This window comes from Spodoptera frugiperda, chromosome 10 (genome assembly GCF_023101765.2).
Source record: "Spodoptera frugiperda isolate SF20-4 chromosome 10, AGI-APGP_CSIRO_Sfru_2.0, whole genome shotgun sequence".
Lineage (NCBI taxonomy): Eukaryota > Metazoa > Arthropoda > Insecta > Lepidoptera > Noctuidae > Spodoptera > Spodoptera frugiperda.
This window is the reverse complement of record NC_064221.1, coordinates 4,375,575-4,389,391: the sequence shown is the minus strand read 5'-3', so window position 1 is coordinate 4,389,391 and position 13,817 is coordinate 4,375,575. Positions and strand designations below refer to the sequence as shown.

The following is a 13,817-nucleotide window of genomic DNA, read 5'->3' as shown; positions in this document are numbered from 1 at the left end:
GTATTGGATACTTTCGGCCCACTTAACCACAGCAAATTAAATAATAAAATCTTGTCCGCGAGACCAAAGTGCGTTCGGCCCAGTTGGCCACAAAAATAGTAGGCATAATTAATTTTGTACAACTGGTCCACGTGGCCCAGTTTATTGCCGCCCAGTTGATCACTGAGTCGATAATTTTTATTTAACTCAAACTCAAACAAACTCTTTTATAAAACTCTATTCATATGAGACGTCAATATCATCGCAATGTCTATCGATTTTGACGTTTTGTCAAATACGATCAGATACTATGCATGTGTGTGTAATGTTTTATTTATTGATTTAATGTACTTTATAAGCATTATTTTTGAAAAATATTAGCGTTCCGCACTTCTCCTACACATAAACTATAAGTGTACCAAATTTTATGCTCCTACGTCCGCGCAATTTTCGTAAAAAGCGGTCCAAAGTTTTTGCATCACGTATTAATATATAGATTAAGGTGCTGCCGCCAACGTTGCAAATAAGTACTACCAACCAGACAACATTGTAATTATATCCTGGCCATTTATCAATCCAAACATATTTGACAGGCCATATACAGCCGATATGACTGCGCTTTATTGCAGCCATATATTGCAGAAAAACAATGACCGCTTTAAAGCACCCAATAGGGGATATCTAGTCAATACTTTTTGATTCAATACGACTAGAGGCTACTTCAAAATCATACTATATCAGAAATAAACAGAAAGAACAGCATTTCGCGTCATCACGACTTTCTCTCGGTTGTCGCCGGCAGAATCGACGGATCGTTACAGACTGAGGTCATTCAAGTGTTACGGGCAGGGCTGCCAATGATACTTATGTAAGATGATTTTCCTCAATTGTTTTATCATAGAAAAATTGTTTAAGTTTGGTGACTTTGAAAATGTCTTATTTAATTTTTCGATTAAGAAATCCTACTCAATCTCAGACTGACTGGAATTGTGATTCCTATTACTAAATAAAAATGACATGATTAGAGAAAAACTAAAGTTATTAGCTAGTTACTACGAAACTTACTATATGTACTTAATTTCAGTAGTAGAAGACGTTATAAAATAGTTATTGAATGCGTTAATATTAAGATCATATCTTAAATTAATTAGGCATAGCAGAGTTTAATAGCCATTAAGATCGATGACACACGATAAACAGATGAGGTTAATGACTTTTTAATCTCTTATAATAAAAGTAGGTTACAGAATTCAGATTATCACGCACATTAATAACAAGTTCATGTGACATCAGAGTTAATAAAGCATTCTTGTTATTTCCCAAAATAAATCAGCTTCTTAATAAATTGTAGCCATAAAACACAAACAAACGTTTTAATAGCGAAAGTGATTTTATTTGTTACATTTTTACTCATAAACGGCTAAACCGATCTTGATAAAACTTATGAACAAATGAGACTCAGAACTAAGAACACTACAGGATTTTTTTACCTGTATACTGTATAGACAGACTTAGAGTATTTTGACATTATGTTCCATAAAAAAGACGCTAACGAATTACATTTTCAAAGTAACTACCCAATGTTAGTTATATTACACATGAACTTAAGTTTTTTCCAAATTATCTACAGCACCTTGAAAGGGTCAACAGTTAACTCCAAACAAACTAAACTTTACACCTAACCTACGACTGCGGAAAGCAATAACTAATGATTAACTACCTACCACTTTACTTACTGATCCGGAGCTGCGGACTACCTAGCAAGTTTACCGGAGCTCCGGGTCGAAAAGCAGGAGAAGGAACGGGGTGGTTTTTAGTCAGTAAGAGTCTGACACTCCCTCTCGCCTTGCCCAAGGCGGGAGAAGTCATTGGATGATTTTCCCCCCTCAAAAAAAAAAACACTTTACTTAGGAACGCTACCAGCCCTAGATGGCACAATTCGTTCCGTTACACGACAAAGCCGACTTCCAACGTCCAACGGTGGCCAGAACATTGTCAATAACAGAGTATACTATACTATTGATACACGTACACCTATACATAACCAGTTTACGATGGTCTCTGGTTTGTATGACCTGTCTTCACATTCGACGGTCAATTTATATTGGTTTTGTATTACTTTATGTGTAGGACGTAAACACGTACACCTATACATAACCAGTTTATCGTGGTCTCTGGTTTGTATGACCTTTCTTGACATTCGACGGTCAATTTATATTGGTTTTGTATTACTTTATGTGTAGGACGTCTACCACCTATTTGTCATTAGAAATTATTGTAAGCAAGTGAAGTTTTGTAGTAAATTGTGTTGTTGTTTGTTTTGAAATGTAGGATAGCTGTTTTTGTTGAGTCTTTTGGCTGTTGTATAGTTTCCTTAAGCACAACTGTTCCGTAAATTTTAGCTCTGTAGGTACTATTTAGTTGCAAACTTAAATTAAAACAACACCTACTGGAATAAGATCCTCGTAATGGTTTGACGCGAGTTACAAATGTAAGCTTTTAATGACCACCCCTAACTGCCGCACTCAAAGACATTTAATGATTACTTAAACTATTCCTTAGTAACTATTTTGTTCTGGAAACAATTACTAAGGACTGGGTTAAGTAACCATTAAAAAACTCTGAGTACGACGGTAAGAGCATTAACCTCTGCATCACATTTTATCAAAATCAGCTCAGTAATTTAGGCGTAAAAGTGTGACAGATAAACAAACAACACTCATTCAAATTACGCCGACAATTTTAAACACAGATATTGCAACACATTTACGTTTGAGTACTTTAAACCTTTTAAAACAGCCTTTTTATGATAAAATACTTTACTTTTCAGGCAGCCCTACCTCTACCTCTCAGTACCGTTAGTTCAGCAACCCAAGCCCAATAGACTATGACTATTGTCGATTCATAGTATTATGCAACTGTCGGAACCAGGATGTTACCGGTACTAAAGTATTACGACTAGACTTCAAAAGATTTTTATAGGTTAACGCAACGAGAGGTGTGTTGCAAAAATTACGCGAATTCAGGCTGTATTTCAAAGGGAACATTGAGTTATTTGAGATCGAAATTGCTTTGTAGGTGTGATCAAATTGTAGCACACCGGTCGACATGGACCCCCTAAATGGGTCTGGGGACGGTGGACTTGGGGAAGTTCCCGTCACCCCGTTTTAAAGGACCCGAGATGGGGGCGCGTGTTGTGCCAACGCGCGCCTCCGAGCCCTAACACGGAGGAGATAAACACCTCACTTCTCTGTGCATTTTGAGGTGGGGCCTGGTAAAGCAGGCGGCCACAAGAAGAATTTGCTTTCCCGCACCCTCGTACCCACGTATGAGGCGGGACACCGGGGTGGGCTTTAGTCAGTAAGAGTCACAGTCCCTTTCGTTCTTCCCAGGCTAGAGGGCTCCAAAAGGATTTCCGACATTAGGGTCAAAAAAGAAGTGTAAGTACTCTATAAAAAATTATATTCTTTAGCAGAATAAAATTAGAAGGTATATAACATATTATTGTGATGATACGCGTGAGGAAGTTCCTTCACCTTGCTAAGTATATGTAAATTCGAAACAAAGGTATAAATAAACATGAGGGAAATATGCAACTAATGTATTTGTTTGTGCGATCCCTAACTTGTTCTTCACTCTTTGGTACTGAGAAAAATATTACATATATTTTTTCAAACTTCAAGTGAAAGAACTCATCACTCTAATAGACATTTGTCCGTCAATCACGCTGAAACCACTGAACGGATTTTGATGAAATTTGGTATACAGACAAGGTATGAGCTGGTTTGGGTGATAGGATACTTTTTTTATTTCAAAGAAACGCGGGCGAAGCCGCTGGCAGAAGCTAGTTTTTATATAAATGTGAATAAACACACTAACCGCTGCGTAGATCACCGGTGACCAACGTTGACCAAGATTTGCCTTCAACAGTTTTCTTCTGGCTTTGGGCACTCAAGGGGCCATAATTTAAATCTCAATAGTACACTACAATTTAAGTACATTTATAAACTACCTGGGGAGCCAGTGGATGCAGATGCCGGCTTGTCGTTTTACGTGGAGGACTAAGGGGAGGCCTTTGTTCAGCAGTGGACGTCTCTTGGCTGATGATGATGATTAAACTACCTATTACGTATAACGTCAGTTAAAGCAGGCAAGTTTCATTACCAAATCATGCTTTACTTTTTATTCGTAACTATAAGGAAAAATCCGGCTTAATTGGAATTTGAGCTCAATGGATCCTCTAACTCGATTACAGATTACAATACAATTTACCTGTTTAACTTATGTATGTATATCTGTTTAAATAAAGCAATATAACACGTAACACTAGTCAATGACGTGTGTACAAGGAAAATATCAGTTTTTTTTAAGGATTAAATTACAGGAAGCATTACGGGTGAGTAGGTAGGCAAGTACATAAGTAAGTAGTCAATAATACGACGTAGTTGTTTTTTTATATATGTGTATCGGTAGCAATAAAGCTTATTGGCAGTCTGGGTCGATAGTCACGATATTGATAAGGTTAAAAATCGGTTGTTTAATCGTGTATTTCTGTAATAGATTATTACTCTTAAACTTTTGTAATAAAGTTGTAAATATATTAATGAAATACATGATTTAGTGAGGGGTTTCTGTCGTTACCAATTAAAGACTTTCAGCTTTCTTTATGATAAAGTTACCGTAGCCTAAGTACTTTCATAATATTGGGACTGCGGACGACCTAGCGGATTACTGAGACTCCAGCTCAAAGCAGGAGTAGGAACGGGGTGGTTTTTAGTCAGTAAGAGTCTGATACTCTCTCTCGCCTCACCCAAGGCGGGAGAAGTCATTGGATGATTTTACCCATTAAAAAGTACTCTAACCACAGTCATCATAAATACATCACATCATGTCATCATACATATTGTTTAAATGGTGTATGTAAGGTAACTTTATCAAGTAAGGTTACCGAGGTTACCTTATATTTTAATAGGTTAATGCTTGAATTGTTCGACAAGGCCTATTAATGTCCACTTTGTGGCTTTAAGTACATAAAGAGGTTAGTTTACCAACATACTTATGTAGGTCGGAGATTTTAAACGTTAATTTCCTTTTTAAATTGTAAACATCGACTTTAATGCGTTGATATGTTTCCTTCACTCGGTTATATTATCTTTTTGACGAATTAAAAATTACAGTACGTACATTATGTGTTGTCAAATACGAGAAATATCCACAGGAAAGTCGAACTAAACTGAAACTACTGGCAATGGTGTTCATTTGCCAAATAACTTTTAATTTAATGCTTATCCCTAATCAACCTTACCTATAAAAATATACGAACCACATTTGAGTAAATTCATTGTGGCAAAGTCACCATTTCAGCGAAATGAGTTGCCCTGCCTCAACCACGAATGCGGTTATGACGCAATTTGCGGTCAAAGGCAAGCCTTCGCGCAAATCAAAGTAATAGCGACATTTTAACTGTACTTGGCTTATTTAGGTTTCAACCATTTTGCACGACAAAATGTTTTAGAGCAAAATACTTATATTATTACTTATATTATACGGATTCGTAAAAATAATAAGGATAAAAGAATCCGTATGCGTATGTTAATATAGTATCACTAAAGACACTATATTTCTGTATCTATTAATCAAATAACGATCAGCTGTTTTAAGGGTAGACGCGAAACGAATTCACTTCTCCATTTAACAGGTTTTTTATGGTATAAGGACTACCTTATACCATAAAAAAAACCTGCTCAAAAAGTTCGTTCCGTCTGCTCGTTTACTAAAACGAGCAGACGGATCACCTGGAGTGCGATTCTCTAAGGCAAAACATCTTTACAACGAGAAAATCGTCAGTGAAATATTCGATGAAATAAAAACGGTATTCTATAGTTATAACTACCCGATCGCAGCGCTTCGCAGATGTAGACGGCGCGACATGGAACTAATATATGTTTCCAAATGTATGAAAAACGGTATTCAGCAATTCAAAACATCCTCGCCTTCGATGAAAATGACACCTTCGTCTTCGATTTTAACTGTCAAACCGAAAAGCTAGTATTTTGTGGTTGTTTGCTTGTTTGTAGGCTTCTAGACGATTAAAATGTAAGTAAAACAAGTTATTTTTTAAATTGGATACATAATATTTATTAGCTTTTTGTACTTTAATACCCGAAACGTTTATAATTAATGTTTTAGATGGCTGTTCGTGGATCCTGTATAACATTTTCATTGGAAAATGCTAAGCGTCGAGATAATTTAGAAAAAAGACGTCAAGCGTACACAATTCGTAATATGGGTCTTCTTGCAACAGATATAAACTATATCAAGATATTCAGGTTGAGTGAAGAACTAATTGCACAATTAGAAGAAGATATTTCCCCATTTTTAACACCGGCAAAACGTCGAGGAGGAATTAGCAACCGAAATAAGGTATTACTAGTAAATTAATATACCTATAACAAGTAAATCACCATACAGAGTAATATAGCCTAAAACTTACTTTCATTCCAGATTTTATGTACTCTCGCATTTTTTGCCAGTGGGAGTTACCAAAAAATACTAGGCGAAAATGTAAGGACCTATATCTCCCAAGCATCTGCCTCGAGGGCTATTAGAACCGTAGTAGATGCCATCAACCAGCCAGCTATTATTAAAAAGTACATAAGATTTCCTGGAAATGCAAGTGAAAGGGAAATTCTTAAACAAAAGTAAGTATGAGTACTAGGTATCTATTTCTTAAGTTTTATATTTTAGTTAGTTTTTTTAAGTATGTAGTATAGTAAGAATGATACTTTCATGAATCAAATCATATGTTTATATATTTTTGTTACATTCTTAAATACATTAATCCGTAGTAGTATTCCCTTCCCTTACTATGTCTATATTTTATTTAGATTTTATGAAAAGTTCAAAATTCCTGGGACCATTGGTTGTATTGATGGTACTTTGATATCAATGGTGCGGCCCAAAGAACATGAAGAACGATTTTACTGCAGAAAAGGGTATCATGCTCGAAATGCTGTAATTGTAAGTTTTTTATTCATTACTTTATGTGAGTTGTAGTAGGAATAGGAACCTATCTGTTTCAAACTACAATTTTTTGCCTTTTCAGATAAATGATCCTGACTTAAATATAATGCATGTGGATGTAACTTTTGGAGGGGCAACTCATGACAGCTTTATATTTAATAATTCATATATAAAAACGCATTTGGAGCAGCTGAACAATACAGGAGAAACAGTGTACCTGCTTGGTGTGTATTCTTTGAAAATGTTTCTTTACTTTTACCACCATAAATTGCACCTATTTCCACAGGCAATTGAATATTAATGATAAATTCGAATAATATTATTGTAAAATTAAATTCCTATTTAATTTATTTCAGGGGACTCAGGTTTTCCTCTCAGGCCATACATGATGATCCCTTGCAGTAACCCTGAGCCTGGATCGAGGGAAGAATTGTATAATAACCTGCATGCAAGTGCTAGAAATACTGCAGAACGAACCATTGGCATACTTAAAGGCCGCTTTAGGTGTCTTTTAGTTCATCGTGTTCTGCACTATGATCCTGAGATGGTGGGGAAAATAATAAAAGCATGTTGTGTACTACACAACATATGTAATCGAGCTGGAGTACCTCCTGTAGAATTACCAAGTTATCTACAAAGACAAGAAGATACTTTTCTCCAGTTATTACAACAAGGAAGCCAGAACTCGATTAGTGATTTAGACAGTGGACGCCTTGCTAGAAGTCGCCTAATTAATAGACTGTGGCGCGGGCAAAATAGGCAACAATAAAACTAAAAATACTAACAATAGAGTTAAGATATTACTAAATTAGATTAAGATACAGTTTGTTTATTAAAAATTATAGTAGATATCTATGTTTAGTAGTATTTGATGTATTATTTATCATAAAATAAAGCAAGTTAAAGGTTTTTTATAATGTTTTACTTAATATATAAGATAAAAATTAATATAAGTAATCTAACAAAATAGGAGAGTGTGGAGGTACAATAATTTTATTACAATTAATTAATTAATAAAACAATCTTAATATAGTGTATTTTATCATAACTAATAATGTATATATCAGTCCTTTGACACACATTTTATTTATTAGCTAAATCTCTAAGAGCGCTACCTAATTTATCCAGCGCCTGAACCATAGCTTGACCGACTTGACCTAAAACCTCAACAGTAGCTTGGCTGTTCTGTGCTTGTTTATTGATCGATTGAGCAATCAAGAGTTCTGCATCTGCTCGGCGTTCTTCAATTGCAATGAACCGCTCTGTGATGCTAACCATTTCAGAGCGGCGTTGCGCGGGAGGTGACCTTCTTAATAGACGCCGGCGCGCGGCAGATTGCCGCGGAGACTGTTGGTGAGTCCGTCGGCGACCATGTAAGGTCTCTCTAGGCAAACGCTGACTGGGAGCTGCAATTGAAATTGAAATATTGTACTTATTACAGTCATCTTATTAACCTATTTGTCTCTATCCTATATAAGCCAGAACAGGCTGTTATGTTTTATATACAACATTCACAGTTTCTGTAGTGTATTTAGTATCAACATTGCACCCGTGCGAAGCCGGGGTGGGTTGGTAGTATTATGTATATATGTTTGGTTACAGAATGCAACTTACTTTGACTGCCTCTTTCCAAAACATCATTTCGCTGTAACATAGGTCTTGTTGGCTCAGTTGGTAGAACCTGAAAATATAATATGAAAGTTATTGATTTGTTTCTATGTATAATAGTTCAAATTATAATTTTCCAAAACTATACCCTGTTTTCTTCAGCTTCTAAACGATGAGCGTCTGATGCTGGTTCAATTACTGGCTGGGATGCTGAGGTTGAAGGTATCGGTGCCAGATTGTCTTGCACACTATTCCCATCAAAGGCAGGAAGATTAGACTGGAATTTAATGTTTTGTTAAGTTAATTATTCAAAATATTATTTAAAAAACAAAGTAATAACAAATCCTATACCCATAGCACTTCATAACCTGGCTCAGATAATCTGCTTTGGTCAGCATTCTGTTGCTCAATTGGCAGGTCAATATTCTGAAAATAAAATGTTGACACAATCTCATATTTGTAATAGGATAGCCAGTAACTCATTAAACTGATAAAAATACTTACAAGTAAAATGCTGGGAGACTCTTCACTTTCCACAACTCTATCTATCGGCTGTTCCTAAAAATTATAATAAAGTATAATATTGTATTATGTCCTTTTCAAAGAAATCAAAAAATATGTAACATACATAGCCTTTATAATCACAAACCTCAAAGGGATTTATTGCTAAGTTCTGATCTCCGCTACCAAAACTTTCTCCTCCCATGATTGTTTGGATTTTTAACTCAATTTCACTGAGCTCTGGCACATCCTCTATACCACCACCAGTCCGCCGTCTTGCTGCTGCAATTAAGCTGGTCTTCCTCTTCACTGCTCCTTTTTTGTCCTTCCAGTACTAAAACACAAGGAAGAATATTATTAAAAATATTGATATCTTTTAAATAGAACACTTGTTTGCTCAGTTTGCAATTTTTAATGCCATAATGTACCCCAATTTGAAACCTAACCTTAACACGTTGACTGTCCGTGCATTACATGTAATTCATGACATGATCTGGCTGTAACGTCCGTGCATTATATGCAATGCATTAGTCAGTGGCAACTGAACTGCCTTTACTGCGCTGGACGTGTGAGCTAGAACTTTGAATTTACTAGGGACGTATGAACAAAGACTTGATAAAATAAGACTTTCCATCGAAATTTTGTACACTTTTAATCAGTAGAATATTTTAAGTTCCATTGGACGCACCAACGAGATTATCCAAAATAGATGGGACAGTCAATGTGTTAAGTTACAGCACTTGTTTGTTATCATTAATAATTAATGTGCACAGGGTCAATGTAAAAGGATACTTTAACGTAGTCTATACTACTACAGTACTAACTCATTGCAACAATATACACACACATAACATAATCATATTATTATAATTGGGTACCAACCTTACACCACTGTTCCCATGTTTTCGTACACCCACCACCTTCACTGTTCAAAGCTGTCGTTATTTCGGACCATGCCTGACGACTGCGAATGCGAGCATTCGCAGTACGAGCATGACCCATAGCCAGCCATGGATTGCTTTCCAAAAAGTTTACTAGTTTTTCTAGCTGATAAATATTTTGGTTACACAGATAGTAGTTCAAAGTAGAAACTGTTGTATTTTATAAATAGAAAGGTGAGATGTTTACTTACTTTCGAAAGGTTTTGAACCAAACTAAAACAAAGAACAAGTAGAATGCCATTGCTAAGGGTGGAGAATTCCACTTACGAGTTTGAAATCCACTTAGCCACACTTAAAAAAAACACTCAGAACATTGAAATTTCGTATTTATATATAAAAAAACTTTACGTGAAGAACTCAAGTGGCAGGTACCTAGTTTGTTTTGAAATTTGAAATACCCAGAATGTTGCCGTTAAAAAAAGGCAAACATTTGACTAAATTATAATCATAAATGATTGAAATTAATTAAATTTTCGTTACATAATAAACAAAATAGGTTTTGTAGATACGTATTGTGTATTTATATCAACTTAAAGTGATGAAATAACCTAAAATTAAGTTAGTCGAGATTTTCTCGATTATACTTTAGATAAATCATAGCAACACTGTTAACATCGTACGTATAATCGTTGCTCGGCAGATCGTCGACGAAGTTAGGTAGCTTAGTGAATACCGTTTTTACCAATGTTGTTTTAAAAAGCGTTATAAACGACGAAGCCTCCGCTATATCGTCCTTATTAATATCTGTGATACGTTTGTTAGAGAATCGCATGGCTGATAATAAGCGATCGCCGCCGCCCATGGACACTCGAAACACCAGAGGCGTTACAAGTGCGTTGCTGGCCTTGTGGGGGTTAGGAATTTAAAGGTTGTTGGGGAAACGGTTTTATGTTTTATTTTATTTTATTTTTTATTGATTAGGGACAAAAAACAGTTACATGCTAAGGTACTAATTACAAAAAGAGAATAAAGATAAATAGGTAAACATATAACCCACACTATTGTCCACAGATAAGTCAATTAAATGTATAACGGAATTTTAAGAATTATTGATTTATTAGAATTAAAGAATTTAAGATTAGAAATTATAATTTAGATTTTAATGTCAATTTATTAATAACGAGATTTTTGAATTTATTATTATAAAGGGAAAAGATGTCTATGTCCATGAAGTGCGTGTTATAGGTTTCCACAAGACGACGAAGAGGCACACGTGCCCCGGCATTAGTCTTACAGGAGTCCAAATGGAATAAACGAGGCATGCGAGCCCCCCGCCGAATTACGGTTCTGGGTACAGTAAGGCATATTTTATTTGTAATATCGATACAGTCGAATCTATTGTGGCACAAACCATGCAGCATCATTACATCTAGAAGCAAGCGTCTCGATTCAAGACTTAGAATTTTATACTTTTCCAGTAAATCTGTATAAGGAATCTTTGAATGGTAACACTTGAAGTTCATACCACGTAGAAACTTTTTCTGAACCATTTCCAAATTGTTTCTATATTTAAGGTAGTATGGATTCCAGATAGGAGTGGCGTATTCTAGCTGAGATCGTACCAGACACTTGTATAACATCAGAAAGGTAGAGGGCCGCACAAAGTCCCTTGACGATCTCATGACGAAACCATACATCCGAAACGCTTTATTGACTATACTATCAATGTGCAGGTTGAAGTGCAAACTCGAGTCTATGATCACACCGAGGTCACGAACGGAATCAACTACTCTCAATTGCTGACCATCCAAAGAGTATACAAAATTAAGTTTATTTTTATTATTTTTAGTAAACGACACACTGTGACACTTAGGGAGACTAAGGAATAGTTTGTTGTCTTTACAATAGGCATGGAGTCTAATGAGATCGTCTTGGAGGAGTAGGCAGTCTTGAGTACTTTTGCAGGATTTATATATTTTCATGTCATCCGCATACATCAAAAACTGAGCATTGAAAAAACATTTTCCGATATCGTTGACGTATACAATGAAAAGAAAGGGTCCCAATATTGATCCCTGTGGAACCCCAGACCTAACCGTAACAGTATCAGACTCATACCCATTGATAACCACTTTTTGAGTCCTGTTAAAAATATATGAGGCGAACCAGCGAAGCAAGTTTCCCCGAATTCCATTAAAGGCAAGCTTTTCCAGAAGAATTGAATGGTCCACCTTGTCAAAAGCCTTCCGAAAATCAGTGTAAACGGCGTCGACTTGGATCTGACGATCCATGTTTTCAAACAGAAAGTTGGTAAATACCATAAGATTCGTCGTTGTCGATCGCCGCTTAACAAAACCATGCTGTTCAGGTATGATAAGCCGATGAAATAGAGGGTATAAAGCACCGTGCACAAGTTTCTCGAAGAGCTTCGACAAGGCGGAGAGGATAGAAATAGGACGGTAATTTTCTACGTTTTCTTTTTCACCACTTTTATGAATGGGTGTAATAAAAGCTCTTTTCCACGTAGTCGGAAAAACACCCTCGCGTAAACAAGTATTGAAAATCAAATACAGAGCAACGTGAATGCTATCAGCAGTTTTGATGAAAAAGGCGGGTGGCAGTCCGTCGGGACCAGCCCCTTCGATGGGTCGAGGGATTTAAGAGTTTTCAGTATAACGTCTCTAGAGAGATAGATGTCGCCTATGCTAGAAGAATTATCCCCGTACTTGTTCGAAGGTTGCCATGTCTCAGGGTCAAAAGTAGATGGTTCATAAACAGAGGCAAAGAAGGTCGAAAACAGGTTACATATATCTGTAGGGTTGTCAGTAGAGATATTATTTAGACGTACGCTAGCTGGGAAGCTGGCCTTGTTCTTTCTATTGGATATATAACTCCAAAAAAACTTAATGTTTCTAGGAATACTATCTTCGACCGAATTAATGTAAACACTAAAACAAGCATCAGACTCTTTATGAAACAGGGTACGATACCTAGAGAAGTGTTCATAGTCGTATAGGTTGTGATACTTTTTCCATTTAGCCCATGCACGTTCCTTATTTTTAAATATACGAATCAAAGATGGCGAAAACCATACAGGAAATCGTGAACTTCTAATTCGGGTTAAAGGAACGTGTAGTCTGATAATCCCGTATAGAATGTCATAGAAGGAGCTAACTGCCTGTTCAGCGGGCAAACCAGAGAGTTCCTTATCCCAGTCGATTGCACTAATTTGCTCATTAATCTCAGGATAGTCAGCCTTATGGTAGTTATACCTGGGAACCGCTCGAAATTGCATAGGGGTAAATTGCATATTAAGGTGCGTCATGATGGCAAATACAGGGTGGTGGGTGTCCGGCTGTAGTAGCGAGCTACAAGGTGTAGTGAGGCAGTCTGCGTTGGATATAAACAAATCAAGTGTTCGTCCAAGAACATTTTTACACTTATTATATTGTAAACCGTCAATTAGAGACATAAAGTTCAAAAGAAGCTGGCCACTAGACGTTGCGGAGTTTATAACTGAGTGATTACCGTTATCCACCCAGCCCACGTCCGGCAAATTGAAATCTCCTGCGATATAGAATGACTCGGTAGTGGAATCGTTAGCAATGCCTTGCAGCATTTCTAGATATTGTATGTATACATCGTCATGAGTTCGCGGTGGTATGTAAGCTACACTGATAATATGGCGCTTATTAGATTGAGATGCAGGTAACTGAACCACAGCCTGTTCCACGTAAGCATGAGCAAATTGTGTAGTCATCCTAGTCGGGTGTAACTCACGAAGCACGGCCACCAAAACACCTCCTCCCTCACGCTTATTTGTTG

General features: G+C 36.5%; 3 protein-coding genes across 6 annotated transcripts in view; 1 reads left to right on the top strand and 2 right to left on the bottom strand.

Moving 5' to 3' along the window:
* The window catches only part of LOC118277085 (anillin), a 72,305-nt gene that overhangs the window by 30,899 nt on the left and 27,589 nt on the right, over positions 1–13,817 (bottom strand). The gene's annotated exons all lie outside the window — the stretch shown is intronic.
* Positions 5,772–7,912, top strand: LOC118267613 (putative nuclease HARBI1). Its single transcript, XM_035581689.2, has 6 exons — positions 5,772–6,075; positions 6,169–6,402; positions 6,484–6,680; positions 6,867–6,999; positions 7,085–7,226; positions 7,359–7,912. The coding sequence occupies exons 2-6, from the start codon at positions 6,169–6,171 to the stop codon at positions 7,769–7,771; spliced, it is 1,119 nt and encodes a 372-aa protein (XP_035437582.2). The 5' UTR covers positions 5,772–6,075; the 3' UTR covers positions 7,772–7,912.
* Positions 7,980–10,157, bottom strand: LOC126911123 (uncharacterized). Its single transcript, XM_050696340.1, has 7 exons — positions 9,994–10,157; positions 9,260–9,445; positions 9,115–9,168; positions 8,962–9,036; positions 8,759–8,887; positions 8,617–8,683; positions 7,980–8,408 (listed from the first exon to the last, which is right to left on the bottom strand). The coding sequence occupies exons 1-7, from the start codon at positions 10,111–10,113 to the stop codon at positions 8,086–8,088; spliced, it is 954 nt and encodes a 317-aa protein (XP_050552297.1). The 5' UTR covers positions 10,114–10,157; the 3' UTR covers positions 7,980–8,085.

Excerpts from the sequence above, each read along its gene's own strand:
- LOC118267613 (XM_035581689.2), top strand. The coding sequence starts at position 6,169 with ATGGCTGTTCGTGGATCCTGTATAACATTTTCATTGGAAAATGCTAAG. Across the intron at positions 6,681-6,866 it reads AGGGAAATTCTTAAACAAAA|ATTTTATGAAAAGTTCAAAA; the intron begins GTAAGTATGAGT and ends TATTTTATTTAG. Across the intron at positions 7,000-7,084 it reads ATGCTCGAAATGCTGTAATT|ATAAATGATCCTGACTTAAA; the intron begins GTAAGTTTTTTA and ends TTGCCTTTTCAG.
- LOC126911123 (XM_050696340.1), bottom strand. The coding sequence starts at position 10,113 with ATGGGTCATGCTCGTACTGCGAATGCTCGCATTCGCAGTCGTCAGGCA. Across the intron at positions 9,169-9,259 it reads TAGCAATAAATCCCTTTGAG|GAACAGCCGATAGATAGAGT; the intron begins GTTTGTGATTAT and ends TATAATTTTTAG. Across the intron at positions 8,409-8,616 it reads TTTGGAAAGAGGCAGTCAAA|CTCCCAGTCAGCGTTTGCCT; the intron begins GTAAGTTGCATT and ends TTTCAATTGCAG.